The 25035-nt window shown below is 50.4% G+C and overlaps 1 protein-coding gene across 1 annotated transcript in view; it reads right to left on the bottom strand.

The window, feature by feature from the left end:
* kif26ba (kinesin family member 26Ba) overlaps window positions 1-25035 on the bottom strand; it is a 285786-nt gene that overhangs the window by 5965 nt on the left and 254786 nt on the right. Inside the window, exons 17-18 of the mRNA XM_078230644.1 lie at window positions 19812-23220; window positions 571-767 (exon numbers count right to left, since the gene is read on the bottom strand). Of these exons, the coding sequence (XP_078086770.1) occupies window positions 571-767; window positions 19812-23220 (3606 nt within the window). The remainder of the gene's footprint in view (window positions 1-570; window positions 768-19811; window positions 23221-25035) is intronic.

Here is a 25035-nt window from a genome sequence, read left to right as displayed (position 1 = left end):
CTTTGCTTGATATGTATTTGAATGCAGAAGGCATTCAGAAGAGATGCCGCAAAGAGACAGGCAGTTGAAACTTTTCATCTTGCACCCATCAGGACAGATGCAAGAATGCCAAATTTCAAAGGGGGCAACAATTTATACCACATGAGAAAAGGGTGTTGATTGGTTGGCAAGTCGAATCTGATTAGTGTACCGGGATTTTACCGCCTCGCCCGCCCGAGTCTCGTAAGATCCCGCCCGAGGCCAACGGAGAATGCTGTTCTGCGAGGCTCACCCATCCCGATTGCGGGCGGGCGTGCTGGTAAAATTCCGGCCGTGGAGTCAACAAACCAACCAATCAGCACCTTTTCTTATGCAGTGTAAATTGTTGCTCCCTTTGAAATTTGCATTCTTCTATCTGTCTTGATGAGTGCAGGATGGAAAGCTTCGACAGCATGTCTCTTTATTCAGCAAGACTCAAGTTTTGTAGAACCAAGTGACTATTCAAGAGGACATTGCAGATCTGAAGCACTGGCTGATATTGCAGCCAATGCGGAGATGATACTTGAGTTTATCTTGAGGAAGTTTACGAACCTTACTGTCTGCAGCCCGCCTCCTCTGCAGCCGTTCCACGTCATCTATCTCATAGACCTTGATCTCAAACGGTTCGGCCATCCCCCTCTGCACAGGTCGAAGGTCAACCCAGCGGACTCCAGAGCTGTTGACCGGCTTTCGGGCTGGAGACGCCGTGTCCGGGGACAGGCTTGGGAGGATACGCCGCCTCTGGGAACCTGTAAACAGGCAAGGTAGACAGGCAAGGTGAGCTCTGCTAGGAGGTGAGTCACCTGACATTGCTGTAGTCATCACTGCCGCGCGGTGCCTTTTACACGAGTGAATTGGTGTAAAGCTCACGTGTCACCAACATCATGCTCGCAAGCAAAAAAGAAAGGGTGCTATGTACAGCCTGATGTAATGATGCCAAAGCTAAACACTGCTATTGTTGCATGGACTTGTGCCTTGGCTTTCTGTTTTGACAATCTGCCTGAAGCAATGATGAAGCTGTGAGGGCCATGGACTTAACATTCCATCGATATCACAGCCTCCAGATGATAGTTGCGTGATATTCCCAATTAGTAAATTCCTCCGCCCGCTGCATAAGGACGAACCCGTGTCAATTAGACTCACCCTGACATTAGCGAAATAAACCTAATGTAAATCCAGTGGGAGCTTTTGCACAGCATTAACACCAGACTCACAGAGACTTGACTGTCATCGACGGGCAAGGTGAACCCTCGTTTCTCTCTCCACACGTGCGGCCTGGTTGCTGAGTCTGTCCAGCATTTCCCTTTCTCCGTTGCTGTTGTATCTTCACCCCCACGCTGTATTTTAACCCTTTGTGGAATAGCTGGGGGAAGGATTTCCAAGCTGATTATCATCCCGTTGTGAAGCTCCTTCGGTGGCCAACAAGTCCTGGCGTTGGACTCGAACCCGGAGCTTCTGGTCCAGTGGTTAGGGGGCGCTACCCACTGCACCACAAGGCCTCCTTGTTTCTCCGTTCCACCAGAAGGGCAGAGCTTGCTGTACTGTTGGGGGTGCAGCGTTGTAGAGGGCTGTTAAACTCCCTCATATCCATGTCCTGCTGTCCTCCCCATATCCTGCTCAATTGTGTTAAGTCCACTTTCCCTCTCCTCTAATAACTTCATGAGTGGAATTTTACCGGCACGTCCGCCCGAAGTTCGTACGATCCCACCCGAGGCCATCGGAGAATGCCGTTCTCCGAGCCTCTCCCGCCCCCGGAATTGGGACGGGCGTGCCGGTAAAATTCTGGCCCACTTCTCCAAATGCAAAGTCGTTTTATCTTTAACTCTTGAGGCATAAACGCAGCCGCAGCCCATGCAAGCCCTCATCATGCATCATCGCCGATGTGTTTGGTTGGGGTTGGGGTGGGGGAAGGGAATGGGTTGACGAGTAAAGGGGCAGCACAGGAGGCCTTGGTTCTAATGCATCATCTGAGAACACATTTGGGTTTCATTTAAGAAGGGAAAACGCTGGAAATACTCGGCAGCTTTGGGGGCATCTGTGGAGAGAGAAACAGAGTCAATGGGCTGGCGTTCCTTGGGTGGGTCTCAGTCCTGAAGTTGGCCTCAGTTCCGAGTGAGAAACTGGCGAGGGGCTAGGTGGGATTTTCCCCAGAGGCGGACAACTGAGATAGCGCTTCCGGGAGCCCAGCCCTAATAGGGACAGCAGGAGGATCAGGGATGTAGGAGGCCCAATGGGAGGATTTGCTAGTGATGTCTAGTGCTACTGAGGCGGGCAGGAGACCCACAAGGACGTTTCAAAATAGAGATACCTTCTGCAGGATTGTGGAACATTACAACTCACACGTGGCCATAGCTGGCAGGCCTTCAGTCCAGAGGGGGGGGGGGGGGAACACCCCTCCTTCCAGAGGATGCCTTATTGGGGAGGAGGCGCCATGGACCCTGGCATGTGGCGGGGAGACCACCTCCAACTCAGTCCCAGGCTCCGGCCTCGGTGATGGGCTCGTCCATAGTCGGTAAGATATTGGCAGTGCCATCACCATTAACTGAATTGCCGGGCAGGTAGATCTTTGCCAGATTGACTCTGCCTCAGGCAAGAGCACTGGGAGGCGATAAAGCACCAGCCCACTGACCTGACACGCGCTAAAATTCCGACTTTCCTTCGAGAAGCACGTCCTAACCCGCCGACCCGGACCAGGAAAATTCAGCCCACTGTCTCAGGTCAGTCACTCCTGACAAAAAGGTCATCGGCCTGTAACATTAACTCGAGTTTGTCCCTTCACGGATGCCGCTTGTCCCGCAGAGTATTTCCAGCACTTTCTGTTCTTATTTCGGTTTTCCAGCAAAGGTGGGGGTTTTTTTTTTTTGCGTTTGGGTTTAACTTCTTCAGGTTAATGCATTCCCATAAAATTGCACCGCTCTCAACGTGGCGTTGAAAGGCGTTTTGTTCACCAGAGAAAATGAAAACCTCTCACGGGGAAATAACATTGGGGCTGAGGGGCCCCACTCGGTAAGAGCAAGGGTTCAGAGCGTGACTAAAAGAAAGCAATTCAGAACTGCACCTTCCCAGCATTCTGTCTAACACACAGCCATGTGGGGGATGTCAGGAGCCCCGTGCACACCTCAAGGAGCAAAGGTAATAGGTTCACCAGGCTTACCTTTCGATGGACCACAGGTTGGCTCCAAAAAAGATGAGAAAAGAATGGAATTTGTTTGTGTGATACCACCACCGTTCTCGCAGCCTAACAAACAGCCCGCTGACCCCGGCCTCACGTCACAGGCTGCAAACAACTTTTCAGCTTCCGTGCGGCTGATTCGGGACAATGTTAGCCAGCCGGCAACAGGTCCGATCCTTTTATTCGGCACGCCGTAATGCGGACAGGTAACAACGCTGCCCCACATCCACTCTGAATGGCCAAGGACACCCAACTCTCCTTCCGAACATGGAACATTTTGGGCCATTTCAGCCCGCTGGGCCTGCTCCGCCATTCAACCAGAGTAGGCCTCATCTGCACCTTAACGCCATATTCCCACTTCCACATACCTTGACGCCTCCCCCCCCCACCTCCCTCCCCACACTTATTGTACAATGATCTACTGGCCTCAGTCTAGAAAGTTCCACAGCATCCACACCCTTTTAGGGGAGAAAGTTCCGGATTTCTCCAAGGCTTTCTGATTCCCCAACTCGGAGGTTTGGTTTTAATCTTTACCGTGATGTTCCCACATTCCTGATTTTTGCACTTGAGGCAACAGTTTCTTTGAATCTACCCTATCAAATGCTTTTAGTGATACCAGGTGCTTTCAAGAGTTCTTTAAATCCTGCAGAATCGAGGGAAGACAAGCTAATGTTTGTGTAATCCGGCTCCAAAATTGAACCTTATAATTTTCGGTGAATCGGTCCTGCACACTTGTTCTGAGTGGTTTTGACCTAAAGTGGGGTCAGCATTCTCGATGTCATGTCATAACACCCAGATTTTACAGACAGCACCATTCATTTCACATACACTTGCCCATTAGACTTTCTCTGGGTTTCTGTACTGGAACTTGCCCTAACCGAGGAGTAGAAGCCACAATCAGATCAGCTATAGTCTTATTGAATGGCGGAGCAGGTCCGAGGGACCGAGTGGCCTACCCCTGCATCTCATTCGTATGTACGCATGTCATTTGAGAGCCACTTTGGCTCAGTGCTCTCTACAGGGAGACAGAGCAAGCGACTATGTATCACCTTAACCAATCAGGCTGAAGATTCGTGACTCTGGTTCATACTCTGCAGCGCAGAGTATGAACCAGGGAGTGCCGGAATAGCAAATTCAATATCAAATCAGGTAAAGAAAGCAAAATAAAACGAGAGAAAGAAATATAGGAACGTGAGAGAGAGACAAGGAGTTGGAAAGAAAAATGTTTCAAAAATTATCACTTCTTAAAAAATCTCCAACAATAATTAAAATCTGTAAGGATGAGACTCCACAATCGCAAATGTTAATTTTCATTGCCAGAGAGGTTGTTTGGCACAGCGGTAAAAATCCAAAGCACTGGAATGGGCAAGCCCGAACATTTCCTGGCATGTTTCATAGAATCCTACAGTGCAGAAGGAGGCCATTCGGCCCATCAAGTCTGCACCGACCACAATCCCACCCAGTCCCTATTCCCGTAACCCCTCATATTTAGCCTGCTAATCCCCTGACACTAAGGGTCAATTTAGCATGGCCAATCCACTTAACCCGCACATCTTTGGACTGTGGGAGGAAACCGGAGCACCCGGAGGAAACCCACGCAGACACGGGGAGAATGTGCAGACTCCACACAGACAGCGACCCGAGCCGGGAATCGAACCCGGCTCTCTGGCGCTGCGAGGCAGCAGTGCTAACCACTGCGCCACCGTGCCGCCCATGTTCAGTGATTTATCTGTGAGGTAAGTGCCATAATGTCATTCGGTTTCACATGTTTTAATGCTGAGTCTCCCAGCGAGGTATTAGAGCGTTAAAGCTTCTGAAGGGACAAGGTAACTCACACTGGCTTCCACACGAGGATGCCAGAGGCCGCAGTGATCTACCCTGTGGTAATGACGAGCGTTGATAGTCTCACCATTATTTCTACCTCAAAAACTGAACCGTGACACTAGTTACGTCTTAAGAATTTGTTCCAGCCAACCCAAGATGCTCCAAATCATCAGAGTTAGAAAGAGCATGTTAACAGTTCGTCCAAATGCACCCTCATCTGCATATGCAAATTGAGTTAATTAGCTGTTAAACCTTCACTTGTAACAATGAGAAATTGCAAGCCTTATCTCTATGAAGGTTGAACAGAATAATTGGCATCCCATTAGGGATAATGGATTAATAAATTATGCTAATTAGCTGTAATTTATTATGCAAATTCAGTTAATTACAAAATCATCTGTTCCCTGGAACTCAAATGCTCCAAGATCTCTCGAAACTTAAGAGGGTTTTCTAACTTTTGGAAAAAGTTGGTGAAAGCGATGATTTAAAAAAACGTTTTCAGTATAAGTGACAGCTCATTAATTTGCTGCTGAACAGTTGAAAAGCTATTTGAATACTCTACACAGAGCAGGAGATGGCCAAGTTAAATATAGATACCCATCTGGCATGCAGGCATGAACACTGGGAGCAGCTATTCACCTTTAATCACAATCAGCCATCACTCTCCCACCTTATCGAACAGCAATAGGGAACAAGCAAAGGCCACGTGATCCATTATTGTCACTGTGACAATGACCCTTCCTGTCTCCCCAAAGCCTGTCCACAATCTACAAGGCACAAGCCAGGAGTGTGATGGGACACTCTCCACTTGCCTGGACGGGTGCAGCGCCAGCAACACCCAGGAAGCTCAACACCAGCCAGGACAAAGCAACCCACTTGATTGGCACCACATCCACCATCTTAAACATTCACTCCCGCCACCATCGAAACGCAGTGACAGCCGCGTGTACCATCTCCAAGATGCACGGCCCAAACTCACCAAGGTTCCTTTGGCAGCACCTTCCAAACCCCACGACCTCCGCCATCTAGAAGGACAAGGGAAACACCACCACCTGGAAGTTCCCTTCCAAGCCACTCACCATCCTGACTTGGAAATATTACACCATTCCTTCACTGTCTTGGGATCAAAATCCTGGAACCTCCTCTCTAACAGCACTGTGGGTGTGCCTACACTACATGGACTGCAGTGGCTCAAGAAGGCAGCTCATCACCACCTTCTCCCTGAAGACAATTGGGTTGGGCAACAAATGTTGGACTTGTCTGTGACTCCCATATCCCATGAAAGAATTTAAAAATGTATCATCTGGACTGTTATAAATGCAACATTACCCACTGAACCTAGCTAAGATGGTGATCAATATATCATTACAAATTGGGATTTAGTTGAAAGGTGAAGCCATTGTGTGAACGTTAGTTAGTGAATCACTTTATTTGAGGTCTGGCCACTGCTGAAATTTGTGCACAGCAAGATTCCACCGTGATAATGACCAAATAATCTGTTTCTAAGTGTTGGATGAGGACTAAATATTGGGCAGGGCACCACAGATAACTCCCCTGCTCTTCTTCCAAAGGGGGGAGGGGGGGGGGGGCGACTCTAGTGCAGTGGGCTGGGAGACATAAGCGGAGGTGGTTTACGGGCTCTCCACTGGGCGCCACAGCCACTGCACATCTCCGGCCATCGGAATTCTGGCTGATTAAGATATTTAAATATTAATTTAAATGTCATTAGCGGGACTGAAGTCTCCTGGCCTGCTAACCTCTCCCTCATACGCACCCCACTCCCCCACCCCTGGAGTGTTTCACTCCAGTGGCACTTACAACAGGGAGCTGGCAGTCCGACTCCACTCGAGTGAATGAAGGCCCTGGAGGCCCCCTGGGAGGCTGGGGTAAGGAGAGGTGCCCCCTGGGCATTGCCAGCCTGGTAGTGCCAGCCTGGCCCCCTGGCACTGCCCAAGGGGCAACGTGGCAATGCTCAGGGGGCACCGTGGCACTGCCCCACGGGCATTGCCACGTTGCCCCTTGGGCAGTGTCAGGGGGCCAGGCTGGCAATGCCTGGAGTGGGGGGGGGGGGGGGGGGGAGCGGGCCAGAGGGGAGCAGGGCCTAATGGGGGCTGGGCCAATGTGGGGGGCGGGTGATCGGTGGGGCATGTGACAATAATAAATCAAACCAAATCAAAAAATTTAGCATGGCCAATCCACCTAAATGTGGAGATGCCGGCGTTGGACTGGGGTAAACACAGTAAGAAGTCTCACAACACCAGGTTAAAGTCCAACAGGTTTATTTGGTAGCAAAAGCCACTAGCTTTCGGAGCCAATCCGCCTAACCCACACATGTTTGGACTAAAATGAAAGATCACAGCTACAGATAATCAGGCTGGAATCTCTACGGGCAACTTGTGGTCATCTCAGCAGCATTTAAACTGACGCAGAAAAAAGTGACAACAGCAATAGATGGAAATGCGGTGTGCATAAAAGGGACTGGAACTGAGAGCAAAGATATGAGGATGCCATTAGTGATGTAAATTAAAGGGTTCGCACTGCGTAATCTCCCCATTCCCCCCTCCGCTGACTCTCAGAAGGTCAGAGTTGTGTAGGATCGGGATACATAATTAGATTAAACACCGCTCTACTTTCTTCAAAGATGTAGAAGCCCATCTGTTGGCGGGAGATAACACGCAAACTATTACTGCAGCTGTACTGCGACTTGTCCATGATGGAAACTGGGGAGTGTTTGTGTCGGTATGTCAGTCTGGACCTGATTCCCCAACGCTCAGGTGTGGAATAATAAACAAAATAAAACTCATCTACAATAAACAGAGTTTAAATCGAAACACTCTGGGATTGGTGCTTTTTGATGGCCAGCTGTTGGTTGGGCAGCTCCTTCCTCAGGTCCGTCCTACCCCTGTGGCTGGAGAGAGTTTCGCATTGAGAATCTGCGTAAAGGTACGCGCGCTGCTTGAGTCGCTCGGTGAGGGAGCAGGTGAACTGTACAACCGAGGAAGGAAGCAAGCAAGACTTGCATTTCTGTCACCTCAAAGAAACACAAAATAGTTAGGGCACAGGACGAGACCATTCTGCCCATCGAGCCCATACAGGCCAAAGGAAGGGCTGTCCAGCCCAAATCTACTTTCCAGCTTGAGTGCGTGATCTCAGCTGTCACTTTAGAATCATAGAATCCCTACAGTACAGAAGGAGACCATTCAGCCCCTCGAGTCTGCACCGACAACAATCCCACCCAGGCCCTATTCCCGTAACCCCACTTATTTACCCTGCTAATCCCCCTGACACTAAGGGCAATTTAACCTGGCCAATCAACCTAACCCTCACATCTTTGGAGCGTGGGAGGAAACTGGACTGGAGCACCCGGAGGAAACCCACGCAGACACGGGGAGAAAGTGCAAACTCCACACAGACAGTGATCCAAGGTCGGAATTAAACCAGGGTCCCTGGCACTGTGAGTCAGCAGTGCTAACCACTGTGCCACCGTGCCGCTCTTTAGTGCTGTGCTGTGGGAGTGCTGCATTGTCAGAGGTACCTTGTTTCCAGATAAGACATTAAACCAAAACCTTTAATCAGGACTGGAAATTCCCATCGGCTGGACTGGAACATCCTGTCGGTTAGACTGGAAAAACCTGACAGTGGGAAGGACCGACAAATCGCAGCCCTTCTCTGTGCTCTCAGTGGGTGTAAAAAGCTCCCTTGGTGCTATTCAGAGGAGAGCTGGCGGGGGTGGGAGTGGGGAAGAGAGGGGTCTGTAGCCCTCACAGTTACGCGGCTTCAAGTGCATTTGTTTCTTAATTGTGATGAGGGTTTCTGCCTTTACCCCCTTCTCGAGCAGTGACCTTTGTACTCTGCACTAATCCCTGGACCAATCACTTCATACCCATGCATCCTGGTTCTTGACCTCTCTGCTCCCTGTCCAGGTTCCTCACAGTTTTTATACACCTCAGTTAAATCTCCTCACAGCCTCTCGGCACTAACCAAAGCAACCCCAACCTTTCCGAACCTTCTTCAAACCCTCAGGACAACCCAAAGCCGGCTCGTTTTGAGTTGTTGTAATGCAGGAAATTGGGCAGCCATTTTATGCACAGCAAGTCACCACAAACAGCAACGTGTTAGTGACTAGGTCTTGGTTGGCGAATGGATATTGGCCAGAGCAGCAGAGACCCACCGCCACCCGTACCTTCACTGTCGCTGGGTCAAAATCCTGGAATTCCCTCCCTAACAGCACTGTAGGTGTACCTACACCTCAGGGACTACAGTTATCCAAGAAGGCAGCTCACCACCGCCTTCTGGAGGGCAATTAGGGATGGGCAATGAATGCTGGCCTAACCAGCGACACCCACATCCTGTGAAAGAATAAAAAATGCTGTCAGGGGAAGGAGGGAATGGAAGCCGTTTACTGAAATTCTGGTCACTACACTACCAGAAAGATGTGGAGGCTTTGGAGAGGGTACAGAAAAGATTTACCAGGATGTTGCCTGCTATGGAGGGCATTAGCTACGAGGAGAGGTTGGAGAAACTTGGTTTGTTCTCACTGGAACGACAGAGGTTGAGAGGCGACCTGATAGAAGTCTACAAGATTATGAGAGGCATGGACAGAGTGGATAGTCAGAAGCTTTTTCCCCAGGGTGGAAGAGTCAATTACTAGGGGCATAGGTTTAAGATGCGAGGGGCAAGGTCTAGAGGAGATGTACGAGGCAGATTTTTTACACAGAGAGTGGTGGGTGACTGGGGAGGTAGTGGAAGCGGATACGGTAGTGGTTTTTAAGGGGCGTCTTGACAAATACATGAACAGGATGTGAATAGAGGGATATGGTCCCCGGAAGAGTAGGGGGTTTTAGTTAAGTCGGGCAGCATGGTCAGTGCAGACTTGGAGGGCCGAAGGGCCTGTTCCTGTGCTGTAATTTTCTTTGTTCTTTGAAAGGAGAGGATTTATCATTTCTTCCGCTAACCTGTTGACACTCCTTTCAGAAAACCTCAAATATTTGTGCAGATTTGATTGGCATCTCCTTTAGTTTAATTTCATTTCAAAGTCCTTGTTTACAAGGTGCCTGAGGGTGGAATCTGCTGTGTCCCCAGTGGATGACTCTCCAAATATATAAATTATCCTCAGTTGAGGATTTGTAGCATCATGGGGCCTGCGTGGTGCCTGTCAGGATGTTATACTGCTCATAAACATATCACCATGAAAAGATGAGGGATGTTTATTTATTTTTCAATCCTCTTTCTTCCATAATAGAGAGCAGCAAGATCGTAAACTAATAGAGACTTTTGAATGGACCGACATTCTCTTAAGTTGATCTTTCTCTACACCCTAGCTGTGACTGTTACACTACATTCTGCACCCTCTCCTTTCCTTCTCCCCTATATACTCTATGAACGGCATGCTTTGTCTGTATAGCGCGCAAGAAACAATATTTTTCATTGTATCCCAATACATGTGACAATAATAAACCAAATCAACTTAAATGATGTGTGGGTTAGGTGGATTGGTCATGCTAAAATTGTCCCTTAGTGTCAGGGGGACTAGCTAGGGTAAATGCATGGGGTTATGGGGATAGGCCCTGGATGGGTTTGTGGTTGGTGCAGACTCGAAGGGCTGAATGGCCTCCTTCTGCACTGTATGATTCTAGAAATCAAAGTACAGAAGGGGGCCATTCGGCCCACTCTGCTTCTGCTAGCTCTTTGAAAGAACCTATCCAATTCGTCCCACTTCCTCCATAGATCTGAAAGGTTAATGAAGGCTTAACGTTTTCTTAGTTTACACATATACGGAGTTAATATGCCTCTTGGGTCATATTAAATTGCCCCTTAGTGTCAGGGGGACTAGCTAGGGTAAATGCATGGGATTATGGGGATAGAGTCTGGTGGGATGGTTGTCTGTGCAGGCTTGATGGGCTGAATGGCCTTCTTCTGCACTGTAGGGATTCTATGACTAGTGCTGGAGGAGCTCAGGGTGATGGGGGAGGGATGAGGCCATGGAGACCATGAGGACTGCATCATCCCTGCTGAGAAAAGCCCTTTGTGACAAGTGTGGAGAGGCCATGCGAGCGACAAGATCCCAGCAGCTTAATCAGAGGGAGCGTGTTGTACAGGATCTGCTTTCACAGTGCCTGACAATGTCTGATTCCATCACACCTAATGCTGAAAGATTTCAATTTTTAACAAAAGCCCTTTATGCCCGGCGAGAGAATTTCCTACAGCCAAGAGTTGAGTGCAATAGAAATGTGCCTCTTAAATCAGGCGTGATAAATATGATTACTTTCATCCCTATTGTATATATTGTATGCCCAGTGAATTGGCCTCACTCTGATCTACAGAAAGGCACACTTGTTTTACTCAATGGCATCACTGTTGAACATAAGGACTGTTAACAACCTGATACATTTTAATTCCCACCATTTCCATGGCCCATTAGTGCGTAGGTTGTTATTTAAAGGGATATTAAAGGATTTAAAAGCCTCTTTAACACTTCACTCTCACACTCCCACGAGGGAGAGATCAATGGGTTTGCTGTTGGATAAGTGATCACCTCCTTTCTCTAACCCCTCTCGCTTTATCACCATCTCTCCCTCCTATAGGAATAGCACTATAGTCCTTGTTACTCTGAGGGTGGGATTTTCCAACCGCGTTCGCCCCAAGTCCAAAAAGTCCTGTCCGAGGTCAATGGTCCGTCCCCCCTGCCCGCTACGATTCCCGTGGTGGGCGGGACGGGAAAATTCCGCCCTGAATCTTCCTGATTTGGTTCGGAGCTATATCTAGGCTGACACTCTCAGCGCAGTACCGTGTATTGGCTGTGGCCCAGTTGAGAGCATTCTTGCCTCCGAATCGAAGACAATGGCTTTGAATCCCAATGACGAAGGAGCAGCGCTCCGAAAGCTAATGGTATTTGCTACCAAATAAACCTGTTGGACTTTAACCTGGTGTTGTTAAAACTCTTACTTTGAATCCCAATCCAGGGCTTGACGATCAAGGCTGTGCTCCCCTGCAGTACAGGGGGAGTGCTGCACTGTCAGAGAAGCTACCTTTCGGATGCAACATTAAACTAAGGCCCCGTTCTCCCCTCTTGGGTGGGGAGATCCTTGGCACTCATTGAAGTACAGGGGAGCTTATCCCAGGTACCATGGTCAATATTAATCCCTCAATCAACATCACGCAAACTGATTATCTGGCCACGTGGGAGCTTGCTGCGTACTGGCTGTGTTGCTGACATTCTTGTGTCGTGCCAAGAGGACATAAAAGAATATGGGCAGGATTTTACGCCTCACTCGGGCGAGACCGGAAGTTCCTGCCCGAGGTCAACGGAGATTTGCGTTGTCGGACCCTCGCCTGCTCCGATTCTGTGGCAGGCGAGACAGTAGAGTTTCGCTTCATGTATGTCATCCTGGCTACTTAATAAAATTATTTTTTAAATATAGTGAACAAAGGCTGCGGAAGCCACGACTGGCTATGACTCCTCCAAGAAGGAAACTCTAGCCTTCAGAAAACCTCGCTATCTCTAAAGAGGGACTAATGCCCCCTGTGAGTGCAGAACTCAAATTCCAAGGAAAGACTCCTTTACACTTCTGAGGCAAGGCCCTGGTCAACAGAGATGAGCCTTCTGCAAAGACAAAGGGCTCTGAAACCCCCAGATGGAAGATTAATCTTCGCATGAAGCCAGACCAGAAATCTACGTCCTTTGTCCAAACCAAGGGAAAGAAGTGGGAATTATGACACTGCCCCATCTCAAGCTGCTGAAACCTGTAATGTTGCCTCATGATGCCATCTTCTATCAACCCCAAAGAGCAGCAGAACTGGAGCTCTGTCCAAGTGTAAAACGCCTGGCCCTCATCTGTACTGTTTCTGCTGGAACATTTGAACTTCTAGCAGTGCCTACCACCAGATTAATCACGCGAGGAGCTGACTCCCATTGTGGAAGTCAGCACCACTGCAAAAAATGGATGATTCAGCATCAGTTTTGACCTGTTGAAAGAATCCACCATTGGACTTCTGATTCTGGCCTGTGAACTCAGGTGAAGCAATATACCTGTCTGTGGTCTTTGCTTTAAACCTCTTTCTTTCTCTGAAACCTCCTTTATTGTGCGAATATAGTGGGGGGTTACTTAGCAACATCCCTTCCCCCATTTTGATTGTGTGCAAAATAAATGGACCCTCTGATTTTGACCCTGTCTCGAGTTCGCTGAGGGATAATAGAGGATCAGATCACTCCAAAACTGATTGGGGAAAGCACGTCGACACTTATAGAGCGGGAAATCAGAAATCGAAAACGCCATTCTATTTGCAGAGAGGCAGTGAGGAGAGAAATCACGGTAGTTTAAATTAATCCCCCTCTTGGCGATAACAACAGTGACTTTACTTCATCGGCTGTAAGGCACTTTCGGATGTCCCAATGTTAAAGAAATGATATAAATGCAAATCCTTCTATTTTTTAATCATTATTAAAGCAGAAATGAACAGAGGGAACATCGTTTAAGCCTTTACAATGGCCTGAGTATGGTAATCACCTTTTCCCACTTCAGGTACAGAATTGCATTTCGAAATTCAAACTGTTATCTCCAAGGACTGAGAAGAACAGTTACTGGGAAAAAGCAACTCCTTGGTTCTCACTCCGTTTAATAACTCCGCTTTTAATCTCGTAAGATGTGGCATTCTGAGAGGCAGCCTGTTAGATCAATGCTGCGTCTAATGGTTACTGTCTGCAAAGGCAAGCCTAGCGACGATGAAATATCGAAACTGACCCGGGGGGCAACGTCTCTCTCTCTCCGATTTCCTCTCCTTCCCCGAAAGGCAGTCTCTGGTCTGATCGTAAAGTATAAGAGTCTGCATTTATTTTGCTCTGGATGTAACGGCGGGACCACAGCACGATCATTTTCTTCAGTTTTATTTTATTTATTGTCACAAGTAGGCTTACATTAACACTGCAATCAAGTTACTGTGAAAATCCCCTAGTCGCCACATACCGATGCCTGTTCGGGTTACACTGAGGGAACATTTAGCATGGCCAATGCACCCTAACCAGCATGTCTTTTAGACTGTGGGAGGAAACCGGAGGAAACTCACGCAGACACGGGGAGAATGTGCAGACTCCGCACAGACAGTGACCCGAGGCTGGAATCGAACCCGGATCCCTGGCGCTGTAAGGCAGCAGTGCTAACCACTGTGCCACTGTGTCGCCACCTTCGGAAAATGCCACAGATTTGCTCCCCCACTGAGTAAGGTTGTCAGCTCTAGTTGGTTGGTGCCCCGGAGGTTTCATCACATGACCTTCCCTCCCCCCCCCGCCCCAACCACCCTGCCCATGCACCGCTGTGATTGGTTACCCGGGATGTCAATCCTCACTGTGTCTTCCCACACGCACTGTAAAGCAGCGGCGACCCAACTGATAAAGGTCAAGGACCCCCAGGGAGTCGCGATATTTCGGGTAAACAAGACCATTTGGAAGTTAAACAGATGATTATGGTTGTATCGCTAGGACAGGACGATATAACACAAGGAACACTGGCGTTCTGCTTCAGTCCTGCTGAAACTGGGAATACTGGGACAAATTGGGTCAGATGTCATTTCCCAAACACGGGGAGTGTTGAGGGCCTGGAGACGGTACAGAGAAAGGTAACCAAAATACCCAGTCTTAGGAAGGCCCCATGGGTTGGGAGTTGTTTCAGTTGGAATGGCAGATTTAGAATGAATATGTTTTGAGGACTTTAAAATGGTGACAAAGTATTTGTTTTACAAGCTAGGAGGGAGATTAGGAAGAAAGAGCAGGATATGGAGAACAGTCTTAATGATGGAGAGGCAAAGGGCTAAATGACCCCAGCCAGCCCACCATGCCTTTCAGCATTCATGGACGTGACTGAGTAAAGAGTTGGCGGTGAGTTGGGTTGGGGGATGGGGGGTGGTTGGAGAGTATGGGGGTTGCAGGGCTGGAGGTTACAGTGAAGAAACATTTGTGAATATTATCACAGAGATGTCACAATACCCTTCCTCTGACATGGTTTCCAAAGAGCTGATATAATTAAACTGGGCAAGAAGTCTCACAGCACCAGGTTAAAGTCCAACAGGTTTATTTGGTCGCAAAGGTCCAACGCCGGCATCTCCACATCATGATAATTAAACTGTGTCAGAGAACTCCCCAAGAAATCTCAGTTTTCTCTCCGTTCACTGCAACTCACCAAGGCTCCTTCCACAGCACCTTCCAAACCCACGACCTCTACTACCTAGAAGGACAAGGGCAGCAGATACATGGGAACATCACCACCAGCAAGTCCCCCTGCAAGCCACACACCATCCTGACTTGAAAATATATTCATTTGTTTTTATTTAATTTATTAGTGTCACAAGTAAGGCTTACATTAACTCTGCAAAGAAGTCACTGCAAAATTCCCCTAGTCGCCACACTCCGGTGCCTATTCGGTGCACTGAGGGAGAACTTAGCATGGCCGATGTGCCTCACCAGCACGTCTTTCAGACTGTGGGAGGAAACCGGAGCACCCGGAGGAAACCCACGCAGACACGGGGAGAACGCGCAGACTCCGCACAGATACTGACCCAAGCCGGGAATTGAACCCAAGTCCCTGGCGCGGTGAAGCAGCAGTGCTAACCACCGTGCTGACCATTCCTCCACTGTCGCTGGGTCAAAATCCTGGCACTCCCTCCCTAACAGCACTGTGGGTGTACCTACACCACATGGACTGCGGCGATTCAAGGTGGCGGCTCACCACCACCTTCTCAAGGGCAATTAGGGATGGGCAATAAATGCTGGCCCAGCGAGCGACGCCCACGCCCCATGAAAGAATATTAAAAAGTACAAGATGTTGCAATTCTCGGCCTTGGCAACGTGAAGGGAGTCCTGGAGTTTGGGATCCTGGATTTTAACAATACTGCCATTAAACCAGTAATTAACTTTTACAGGCTGTCGGGAGTTTTCCAGCGGTGAAATCAGCCGTGCTCCAGAACTGTGTCTGAATCCTGCCTCATTAATCACTGCGCTTAACTGGAGAAGCTTCAAACAACTTTCAACATTCTGTGTGGAAATGAGGGCTAATGTTTCAATGTTTGGCACAAATTCAAAAACAGAAATAGTGCATTATTCCTTTGTCTAGAATGCTACTGGGAGTTTGTATTCACAGGAACAGGCCAATAAGCCCGAGACTCTGAAAGCTTGTGCTGCCAAATAAACCTGTTGGACTTTAACCTGGTGTTGTGAGACTTCTTACTGCGCTTGCCCCAGTCCAACGCCAGCATCTCCACATCATTAATGCAATTATACAGGGTCTGCTTATCTGAGGAAGAATGTTTTTGCAATAGAGAGGAGCGCAGAGAAGGTTTACCAGTCTGATAACCAGTCTGATTCCCATCACTCCGAGGATTCTATCAGTCCAAAAGGATGAGCAGAAATTTCCTCCAATGAAACACTGGGAAGGTCAAACCCAATGTCTTTATTCCCCATCGCGAATTCCATTCCCAGCGACCAAACCAGACATTCGCAACCTTTGTATCATGTTTGACCTTCGGATGAACTCCTGATCACATATTTGCATGACCATTAAGGGCATTAATTTTTCCCCCTGACTGACTCCTCAACTGTGGCTGGATTGCTCATCCTTGCCTTTACAACATCCAGAACAAACCATTGCAACACACTCCTGACTGGCCTCCCACATCCTACCCTCTGTATCCTGCCCTCCATAAACTTGGGATCATCTGAAGCTCTTGTCCTATGTCAAACCAAGTCCCATTCATCCACTAACTCTGTGCTCGCTGGCCTGCACTGGCTCCTAGTCCACCACCACCCCGCCCCATCCTCTCTCATTTGAGCCCATTTTGTTACACTTAAAAGGGTATAAAGGGGAAAAGAAACAACCATTATCAATTATTGTTTAAAAAAACCCATCTGGTTCACTAATGTCCTTTAGGGAAGGAAATCTGCCGTCCTTACCCGGTCTGGCCTACACGTGACTCCAGACCCACAGCAAAGGATAGGAAATAAGTGCTGGTCTTGCCAGTGAGGCCCACATCCCTCGCAAGAAAAACATAAATGAGGAACACAACCTTTTAATACCTCCTGGCACAGTGGTCAGCACTGCTGCCTCACAGCGCCAGGGACCCGGGTTCAATTCCCGGCTTGGGCCACTGTGTGGAGTCTGCACGTTCTCCCCCGTGTCTGCGTGAGTTTCCTCCGACTGCCCGAAAGAGGTGCTGGTTAGGGTGCGTTGGCCATGATAAATGCTCCCTCAGTGTAACCCGAACAGGCGTCGGAGTGTGGCGCCTGGGGGATTTTCACACTGCAGTGTCAATATAAGTCTGCTTGTGACAATAATAAATAAACTTGCAAACTTCAAACTCTCTGAAGTTTCCTGGAGATTAATCTTTAATTCCTGGAGACATCGGGGCAATCCTGGGGAATTGCAACTGGGGTTGTTGAGGCCTACACGCGAAGTATTAACCGCCCTCATTTCTTTTCCTTCTCTTTCACAAGCGGACAGCTTCTTCGACGTTTCTTGCTTTTACGACACTTTTTGGGATTCTAATACATTTCCTCAACTGGCTGGGGCCCAGCCTCCAGCCTTCCAATTTAACAACTCGCTATCAGTCACAGTTTTAAAACAGATTCTTGATTGACAGGGAGTCGAGGGTTTGGGGGACGGAGAGGCAGTGGGGGCGGTGGGGGGGGGGCGTTGCAGGAGAGTGGAGTTAAGAGCATAATCAGATCAGCCATGACATCATTGAATGGCGAGACTGGCTCGGGGGCCGAAAGGCCTATTCTTGTCCCTATTCCTCCTGATCTTCTGAAAGTTATTTGAACATTGCATACCTCAAATAATGATGGCTTCCAGTGGAGAACAAGCGCTGTTGAGATATTTGGAGGCATTTCTAATTTCTGCCTTTCTTAGATTTATAGAAAGCTTACAGTGCTGAAAGAGGCCATTTGGCCCATCGAGCCTGCACTGACAGCAATGCCACCCAGGCCCTAGCCCTGTCACCCCATGTATTTACCCTGCTAATCCCCCGACACTAAGGGGAAATTTAGCATGGCCAATCAAACTAACCTGCACACATCTTTGGACTGTGGGAAGAAACCGGAGCACCCGGAGAAAACCCGCGCAGTCACAGGGAGAATGTGCGGACTCCGCAAAGACAGTCACCCAAGGCCGGATTTGAACCCGGGTCCCTGGCGCTGTGAGGCAGCAATGCTAACCACTTGCCCCCTGAAAATAAGTATTTGATGGACATTTGTGTCAAATAAATGGAAACAGTGGAGTAAATCATCCACTGTGATGAGTGCTTGTAAATACACTGTATAAAAAAGTAGACTGCATTGGGATACCTTTGAACTTGTATAATGTTTGAAATGATACTTGAAACTTGTACATTTGATGTGCCAAGTGTAATTTTACAAGATGTAATTTTTAAATTGAACTTTAAATTTTGTGCCGCCCACAATTCTTGTAAAGACAGAACACCTCATAAATCTGCATGCCTTAACTAAGGTTTCAAAGGTCGCTGACGTACGAGGCGATATCATGAAAAAGATCTTCCACTTAATAGGCAGCAAGTCAGGATCCTCAGCCCTATTTTGACAAGCACAAGGGGATTAATTTGATCAGTTAACCGCCAAGCATTCTGCCAGTGATGACGCTCACCGAGACCCAGCCGCTCCTGCAAGTTCTCACGTGAGAGGAACCAGCGCCATATTTCATGTAGGTGACTGAGCCCCACACACGCACAAACACTACGCTTTATTTTTTATTCATATCGCCATGGAAACCCTCTTTACTTACCTGGATTGCAGTTTGTGGATTGACGCTGACTGACTTCGGAATCAGTTTGCAAACTGGTCGGTTGGTGATTACTACTTTCTTCCCCATTGGATACTAGGAACTAGGTGACACAGGTTAAGATGAAGGGGTCTCCTGTTTAAAACAGAGATGAGGAGAACTTTCTTCTCTCAGAGGGTCGTGAATCTCTGAGAATCTTCTGGGAATCTCTGGGAATCTTCCCCAGGTGGAGGCAGGGTCATTGAATAGTTTTAAGGCCAACGTAAATAGATTCTTGGCTAACAAGGGAGTTAAAGGTCATTGGGGATGGGCAGGAAGGTGGAGTTAAGGCCACAATCAGATCAGCCATGATCCTATTGAATGGCAGAACAGGCTCGAGGGGCTGAATGGCCTACTCCTGCTCCTAGTTTGTATGTTTGCACGTTGTAGCAACAGACCCCCACCCATACAACCCGCATCTTATCCTCCCTTCCTGTCATTTGAGTAGAGGATCATATCAGTACAGAGTATTTACAGCCGAGAAACAGGCCATTCAGCCCATCCAGTCTATGCTAGTGTATATGGTCTACATGAGCCCCTGCACACTCTACCTCATCGCATCCCCAAAGCAAACCTCCTATTCAAACAGTCTTGCGATCGTAAAGAACTTGAATCTTGCAGAAAAGAGAGACATGTTGTCGAAGTTTTTCACTGTGCACTCATCAGGAAAATGCGAGAATTCCAAATTTCAAATAATCACAACTATTTATACTACAGGAAAAAAAGTGCTGATTGGTTGGTAAGTTGATCCTGATTGGCCAAGACTTTTTTCCCCATTGTGATGGTTTGAAATTTGGTATTCTTGCATTTGTCCTGATGAGTCCAAGTTGAAAAGTTTCAGCAACATGTCTTACTTTTCAGCAAGATTCATCTGTTCCTTTATCCCTCAGGTACTTATTCTTTTGATGGATCGGTGTGTTTATCTTAACAACTAACATTAGTTCCTGGTGGCAACCAGGGAGGCTGCATTGTTTTCTTACCTGTGTTCATCCTCCTCTTTGGAGATTTCAGACTCCTGGACCTGCCCGCCTCTGAATTCCCATTTTCGCTCATGGAGTCCTGTGCCGAGGATCCGCTTCCGGTCGCTTCGCTGTCCCTTATCATACTCTCGTAGCCGCTGCTGCCCCCGCTGTGGTAAAACAGGGCGGTTTTCCCCATGGCAGGGGGGAGCTCACCACTCAGCACGCTGCTATTGTCACTCCCGTGGCCGCTACTGCACCTGTGCGGCTTGCGGGGTGGCGTGACCTTGCTGTAGGGCGAAGGGAGGGCCTGGGGGGGGGACCTCTCGCCAGCGTGGGCGTCCCACTCGTCCGACTCGGCGCTCCCCCGCAGCTGACCGGCCCTGCCGCCCGCGCTCCCTTGGAGCAGCTCAGAGATCCGGCCGTTGACCGCTCGTAGGGGCAGCTTGGCCACCAGGCTGGAGCCTCGGCTCTGCTTGCTGCTGAGAGACTGCGTGGACCAGGACATGTTCTTTGAGTTGGACGGCATGCTCGAGCTGCGGCCCACGGACTGAGGCAGCGACTTGGTGGAGAAGCTGAGTGTCTTTGTGCTGGACGCTGAGAGGCTCCGGGACTTGGGGCTGGCCAGCAGCAGCTTGCTGACGGCAGACATCTTGGACGAGCTGGACTTTGGGGAGGTGCCCAGTGACGGCGGCGGAAAGCCAGGGTGTGTGGGTGACGATATGGTGGCTCGATTCAGGCTCCTGCCCGCTCTGGGCATTGTGCTATCGCGGGATGCATTGACCTTTGACCCTACAGATGTCAAACTCCCTGCCCGTTCTAAGGATAAACACTCGTACTGTCCTGCGTACCTCCTGTTCAGGGAGTTAGACTGACTGGAGAACTGCTCATTCTTCCCACTAAACGCTTTGCTGCTGCTGTCCATGTTTGGGGTCTTTGCCTTGCCGTGAGGGATGCCTTCTTCTGGGGTATTTGCCAGCGATGACATGGCACTGCTACAGGATACGTGCTGGGGGCTTGCCCTGTTCCTCTGATCGAGGCTTGACTTCCTAACCGGGGGCAAGGGAGGCATTCCTTTAGGCCTGGGGAGCATGGCGTGTTTCGGCGAGCCCAGCCTCCTCTCCAGGGTGGCTTTGGGGCTACAAGGCGTGGAGGCCTGCGACGTGGCAGCAGAGACGTTGGCACTGTCTGTGGCCAGGCTGAGGGACCTCAGCGAGGTGCCGTCGGGGTCATCGTGCTTGCCGAGCAGGGCGTGCTGCAGCGTTTTGGACAGGCTGCCCGCCCTGGCGCTGTCCGAGGAGACAATGGAGCTCTGGCTGGTGGAGGCAGTCAGCGCCATCTCACAGCCGTCAACCACCCGCTTGACATGGTCGGCCTGGATGGGCGAGCCGGTGGTCTCGCAGCTGCTGAGGCTGTCGGCCGAACTTTGCTTCTGATACCGCCCCAGGGCGGGCTGGTCACCTCGTTCGGCCCTGTCGCTCCCGTCTAAGCTGGCCTCTTCCTCCCCCTCTTCCTCCCCCTCCTCCTCACCCTCCTCACGCTTCAACCACGGGTCGTCAAACTTCACTTCTTTCGGACAGTAGTTGCCCGCTGGCCTGGCATTGCAGTGCGCTGGAGAATACCGGACAGATGACAGCACATCCACCTGATCGGATAAATGAATGGGCTTTAGCCTGATACAGGGGTGCACTGAAATGTTTGTCTTGATAGGGAAACAGCCTTCGCCCCCAGTCAGACTCGACGCGTTCGATATTCTGACTGTGGCCTTGCCCAGGGCGGCGATTTTGCAGTTCTTGGTGGCTGCCGTTTGGTACACGTCCTTGGTGTCATCAGCTTTTTCCGGCACGGCAAAGAACTTGTCCATCACGGAGTACTTGCCGCTCCGCGCGTAGGCCATGCACTCCTCGGGAAGGCCGCTCGCCACGTCCAGCACCGACGGGTCCGCCAACGCTTCACCGTTGCCACTGCAGGTCTGAGTGACAAAGCTGTGGCACGTTTGCTCTCCGTCGCTCATCTCACTCAGCCAGGAACTGATGGAGGAGCGCTTGGTGCTGGAGACCAGCACCTTCTCATCGAGGCCCGGCTTGGGAAAGGGCAGGAACTTGGCGATGCTGACTTCAGAGAAGGGGGCAGCGTTGGAGTAGCAGTCCAAGTCCTCGTTGATGCTGCTGATGATGCTGACAGGCCTGGAGCCTGAGGCCAGCGCCTGGACCGAGCAGTCGCTGTTGAAGCTGATGATGCTGGTGGGTCGCCCATTCTCCAGGATTCCGCTGATGGTCAACTCCTCCACCAGGGTGAAAACCAGCTCGTCTTCTCCGTTCAGCTCCAATGGCTGCTGTAGGGTCACCGTGGTCTTGGCCATCATCTCCTTCTTGGAGTCGTCCTCCAGCTCCTGCTCTTGGTCGGAGAAGATGGAGTCCTGTGAGTACTCAGTGCCGGAAGATACCGACCGCTTCATGACCTGAGGGCTCATTCCCACTGGCGCCGTCCTGATTTCGGGCTGTTCCAAGAGCTCGTGGCTGGTTTTCTCGCTGTCTTTGGTTAAGGTCTGCGGTGGGGGAGGAGCCGGGCTGGGCAAGGAGCCCTTCTGGGTGTACACCTTGCAGCGCTGCGAGGGGGAATGTTGCGGCTTGTAGTCTGACGTCTTCGAAAGGCTCGCAATCCCGAGCCTGGGCGAGCCCATGGGCCTCGGCTTGCCCTCGGCGCTGCTGCCGTTGTGTGGGGCCTCTTTCGCACCCTGTGCCCTTGAAGAGTTTAGTTGGGTCGTGCTGCTCCCCATGACACTCCTGGGGGAAGATGGCGCAGAACCACTGCTGTGGTTGCCCAGTGGCACGGGGGACGGGGCAACCTGGGCCCTGCTGAGGGCAGGAGTCGCTTCCTCCGTGCCCTCCTCGGCAGCCCATTGCGTGGAGGCCGGGCCGCCGGGTTGGTGGGCATCTCCTCCCCTGGGCGCTTGGGCCTCCTCACCTTTCACGGGCTGGTCGCCGCAAGGCGCCGCCGGAACCTCTTCGAAGGGAAACTTGCTGGGCTCCTCACTGCCGTCGATGCACTCCAGCCTCTCCTGCAGCTCGGCAAAGGTGTTACACTTCAGGCAGTCCTTCTCCGGGAGCACGGCCGCCGGCTCGGGAACGCCCTCGGGCCTCGCCTCGTTCTTGTTCTTCTGCAGCGAGGGGATGATGGGCACAAAGTCGGGCGGCCCCTCATTGTCGGTCAGCTCCTTGTCCGAGAGCGCGGTGCCGTTTGGGCCCACGTAGATCACCGTGTCACAGGACTGCTCACTGCTGGACGAGTAGTCCGGGTCGCTCGACAGGTTCAAGAGGGGGAGCTCGGGGTCCGCTGCTCCCCGCGGGTGGAACGGTCGGAGCTGGGTGGGCCGCCGCATTCTTCCTTCTTCACAGGAACTCTCGCCCCCGGATGAACTGGAGGTATACTGCAATCGGAGAGAGCAAAGAAAGGGGGCGGTCAACTCGGCAAAACTCACATTTAACATGAAATACACTGGTAAATACCAACCCCCCCGGTAATGAGAGAGAAAACAGCTCCTCGCGAGAGCAAACGTCTTCAGCTGAAAGTACCTAACTCTGGAATTGGAACTGCTCACACTGGATGCCCGCCTTGGCTGACCAGGTCGCAATCCCGTGTCTAAGTGGCACAGTTGAGGGTTCACCCCGCAGGCGTGAACACCAAATTCAAGCTGTCTCTCGAGGGGTGTGCGCTGAGGGGGTGCTGCACTGGCAGGGTTTAGAGTGAGACGTTACACTGGGGTCCCTGTCTGCCCTCTCCTCTGTCAAGGTTAAATAAAAAGAATACCAAGGCACCATTGAAAGAACAACCTGGGAGATGCCCCCTCTCCCCCAGCAACCCACATCACCCAAAGACAAAGGGGGGGATTTTTCTGTCCCGTCTGCCACGGGATTCGTACCGATTGGGGGCAGGGGGGGGGGCAGACCATGCCAGTTAGCTGATGACCTTGGGCGGGATTTTCCGGTTTTGGGGCAGGTGCGGCCGGAAAATCCCAACCAAATTACTTCATAGAATCCCTACAGTGCAGAAGGAGGCCATTCAGCCCATTGAGTCTGCACCTACCACAATCCAGGCCCTATCCCCATAATCCCATGCATTTACCCTAGCTAATCCCCCTAGCGCTAAGGGGCAATTTAGCATGGCCAATCCACCTAACCCGCACATCTTTGGACTGTGGGAGGAAACCGGAGCACCCGGAGGAAACCCACGCAGACACGGGGAAAATGTGCAAACTCCACACAGACAGCGATCTGAAGCCAGAATCGAACCCAGGTCCCTGGCACTGTGAGGGAGCAGTGCTAATCACTGTGCTGCCCTATTTGGCAGTTTGTCATACTGCTTTTATTTTTGCGGGATCTTGCTGTGCGCAGTGTTGCCTGCATTCCGCCAGCAACTACTCTTCAGAAGTACCTCATTGGTTGTCAGGCATTCTGGGAAGCCCGGGGAGCACGCAAGGCGCAAATGAAAAATTGTTTTCAAGGGAACCCATCCAAAGGCCAGCGGGCAGAGTCAGTGACAGGTCAGTCTGGCAGCCAGGCCGGGGTCTAATCCACGTCCACGGTGCCGAGGAGTCAGTATTGGTACCAGGGTAAGGGGCCATCATGTGTCAGAATTGTAAATCGCAGCCTATCCGTGTTACCAAGCCCATGTTGAGGAATAGGCGTAAGATAAATCGTGGTTAGTGTAGGATAGCTTTAAACATATCGAGACATGTTCCGATTACTGCCTGCAACTTCAACCTGCTGAGAAGCCTTTGATTTATTACACAACAAAGTTACGAACAATTAAAAGGTTGTCAAAAGGCAGGAATTCCCTGTTATTTATTTTCCCAAGCTAACTGGCAGCAACTACCAGGTCCTTAGCTGAGCATGCAGCTGTGTGGAGGATCCCACCGGAATGAGAGCACAGGAGCAGGCCATTCAGCCCACCTGGTGTATGCTCCTCCAGGCCTACTTCATTGTATGCTGCCAACACAGTAACTGTGCTACTGAGTGAGGTCAGAGGTCAGAGGCCTTTGTGGACCAGTGGGCCTTGCTCCCCATTGGAATCAATGGATTAACAATTCCCCGCTCTCCGGGGAGTCGATGGGTGACGGACGCAGGTCAGAGTTCAATCCTGCCGGGTTCAACTGCCGGTGGGCCGTAAGGTCCGGTGACAAGGCAATGGAAGGGTCTCCCCACCGCCAGGATTTGTTGGCCACGGAACCAACTCGTTTCTGCGT

This window comes from Mustelus asterias, chromosome 15, assembly GCF_964213995.1.
Source record: "Mustelus asterias chromosome 15, sMusAst1.hap1.1, whole genome shotgun sequence".
NCBI lineage: Eukaryota > Metazoa > Chordata > Chondrichthyes > Carcharhiniformes > Triakidae > Mustelus > Mustelus asterias.
Note: the sequence above shows the minus strand (reverse complement) of the source record. Positions and strands in the feature narration are given on the sequence as shown.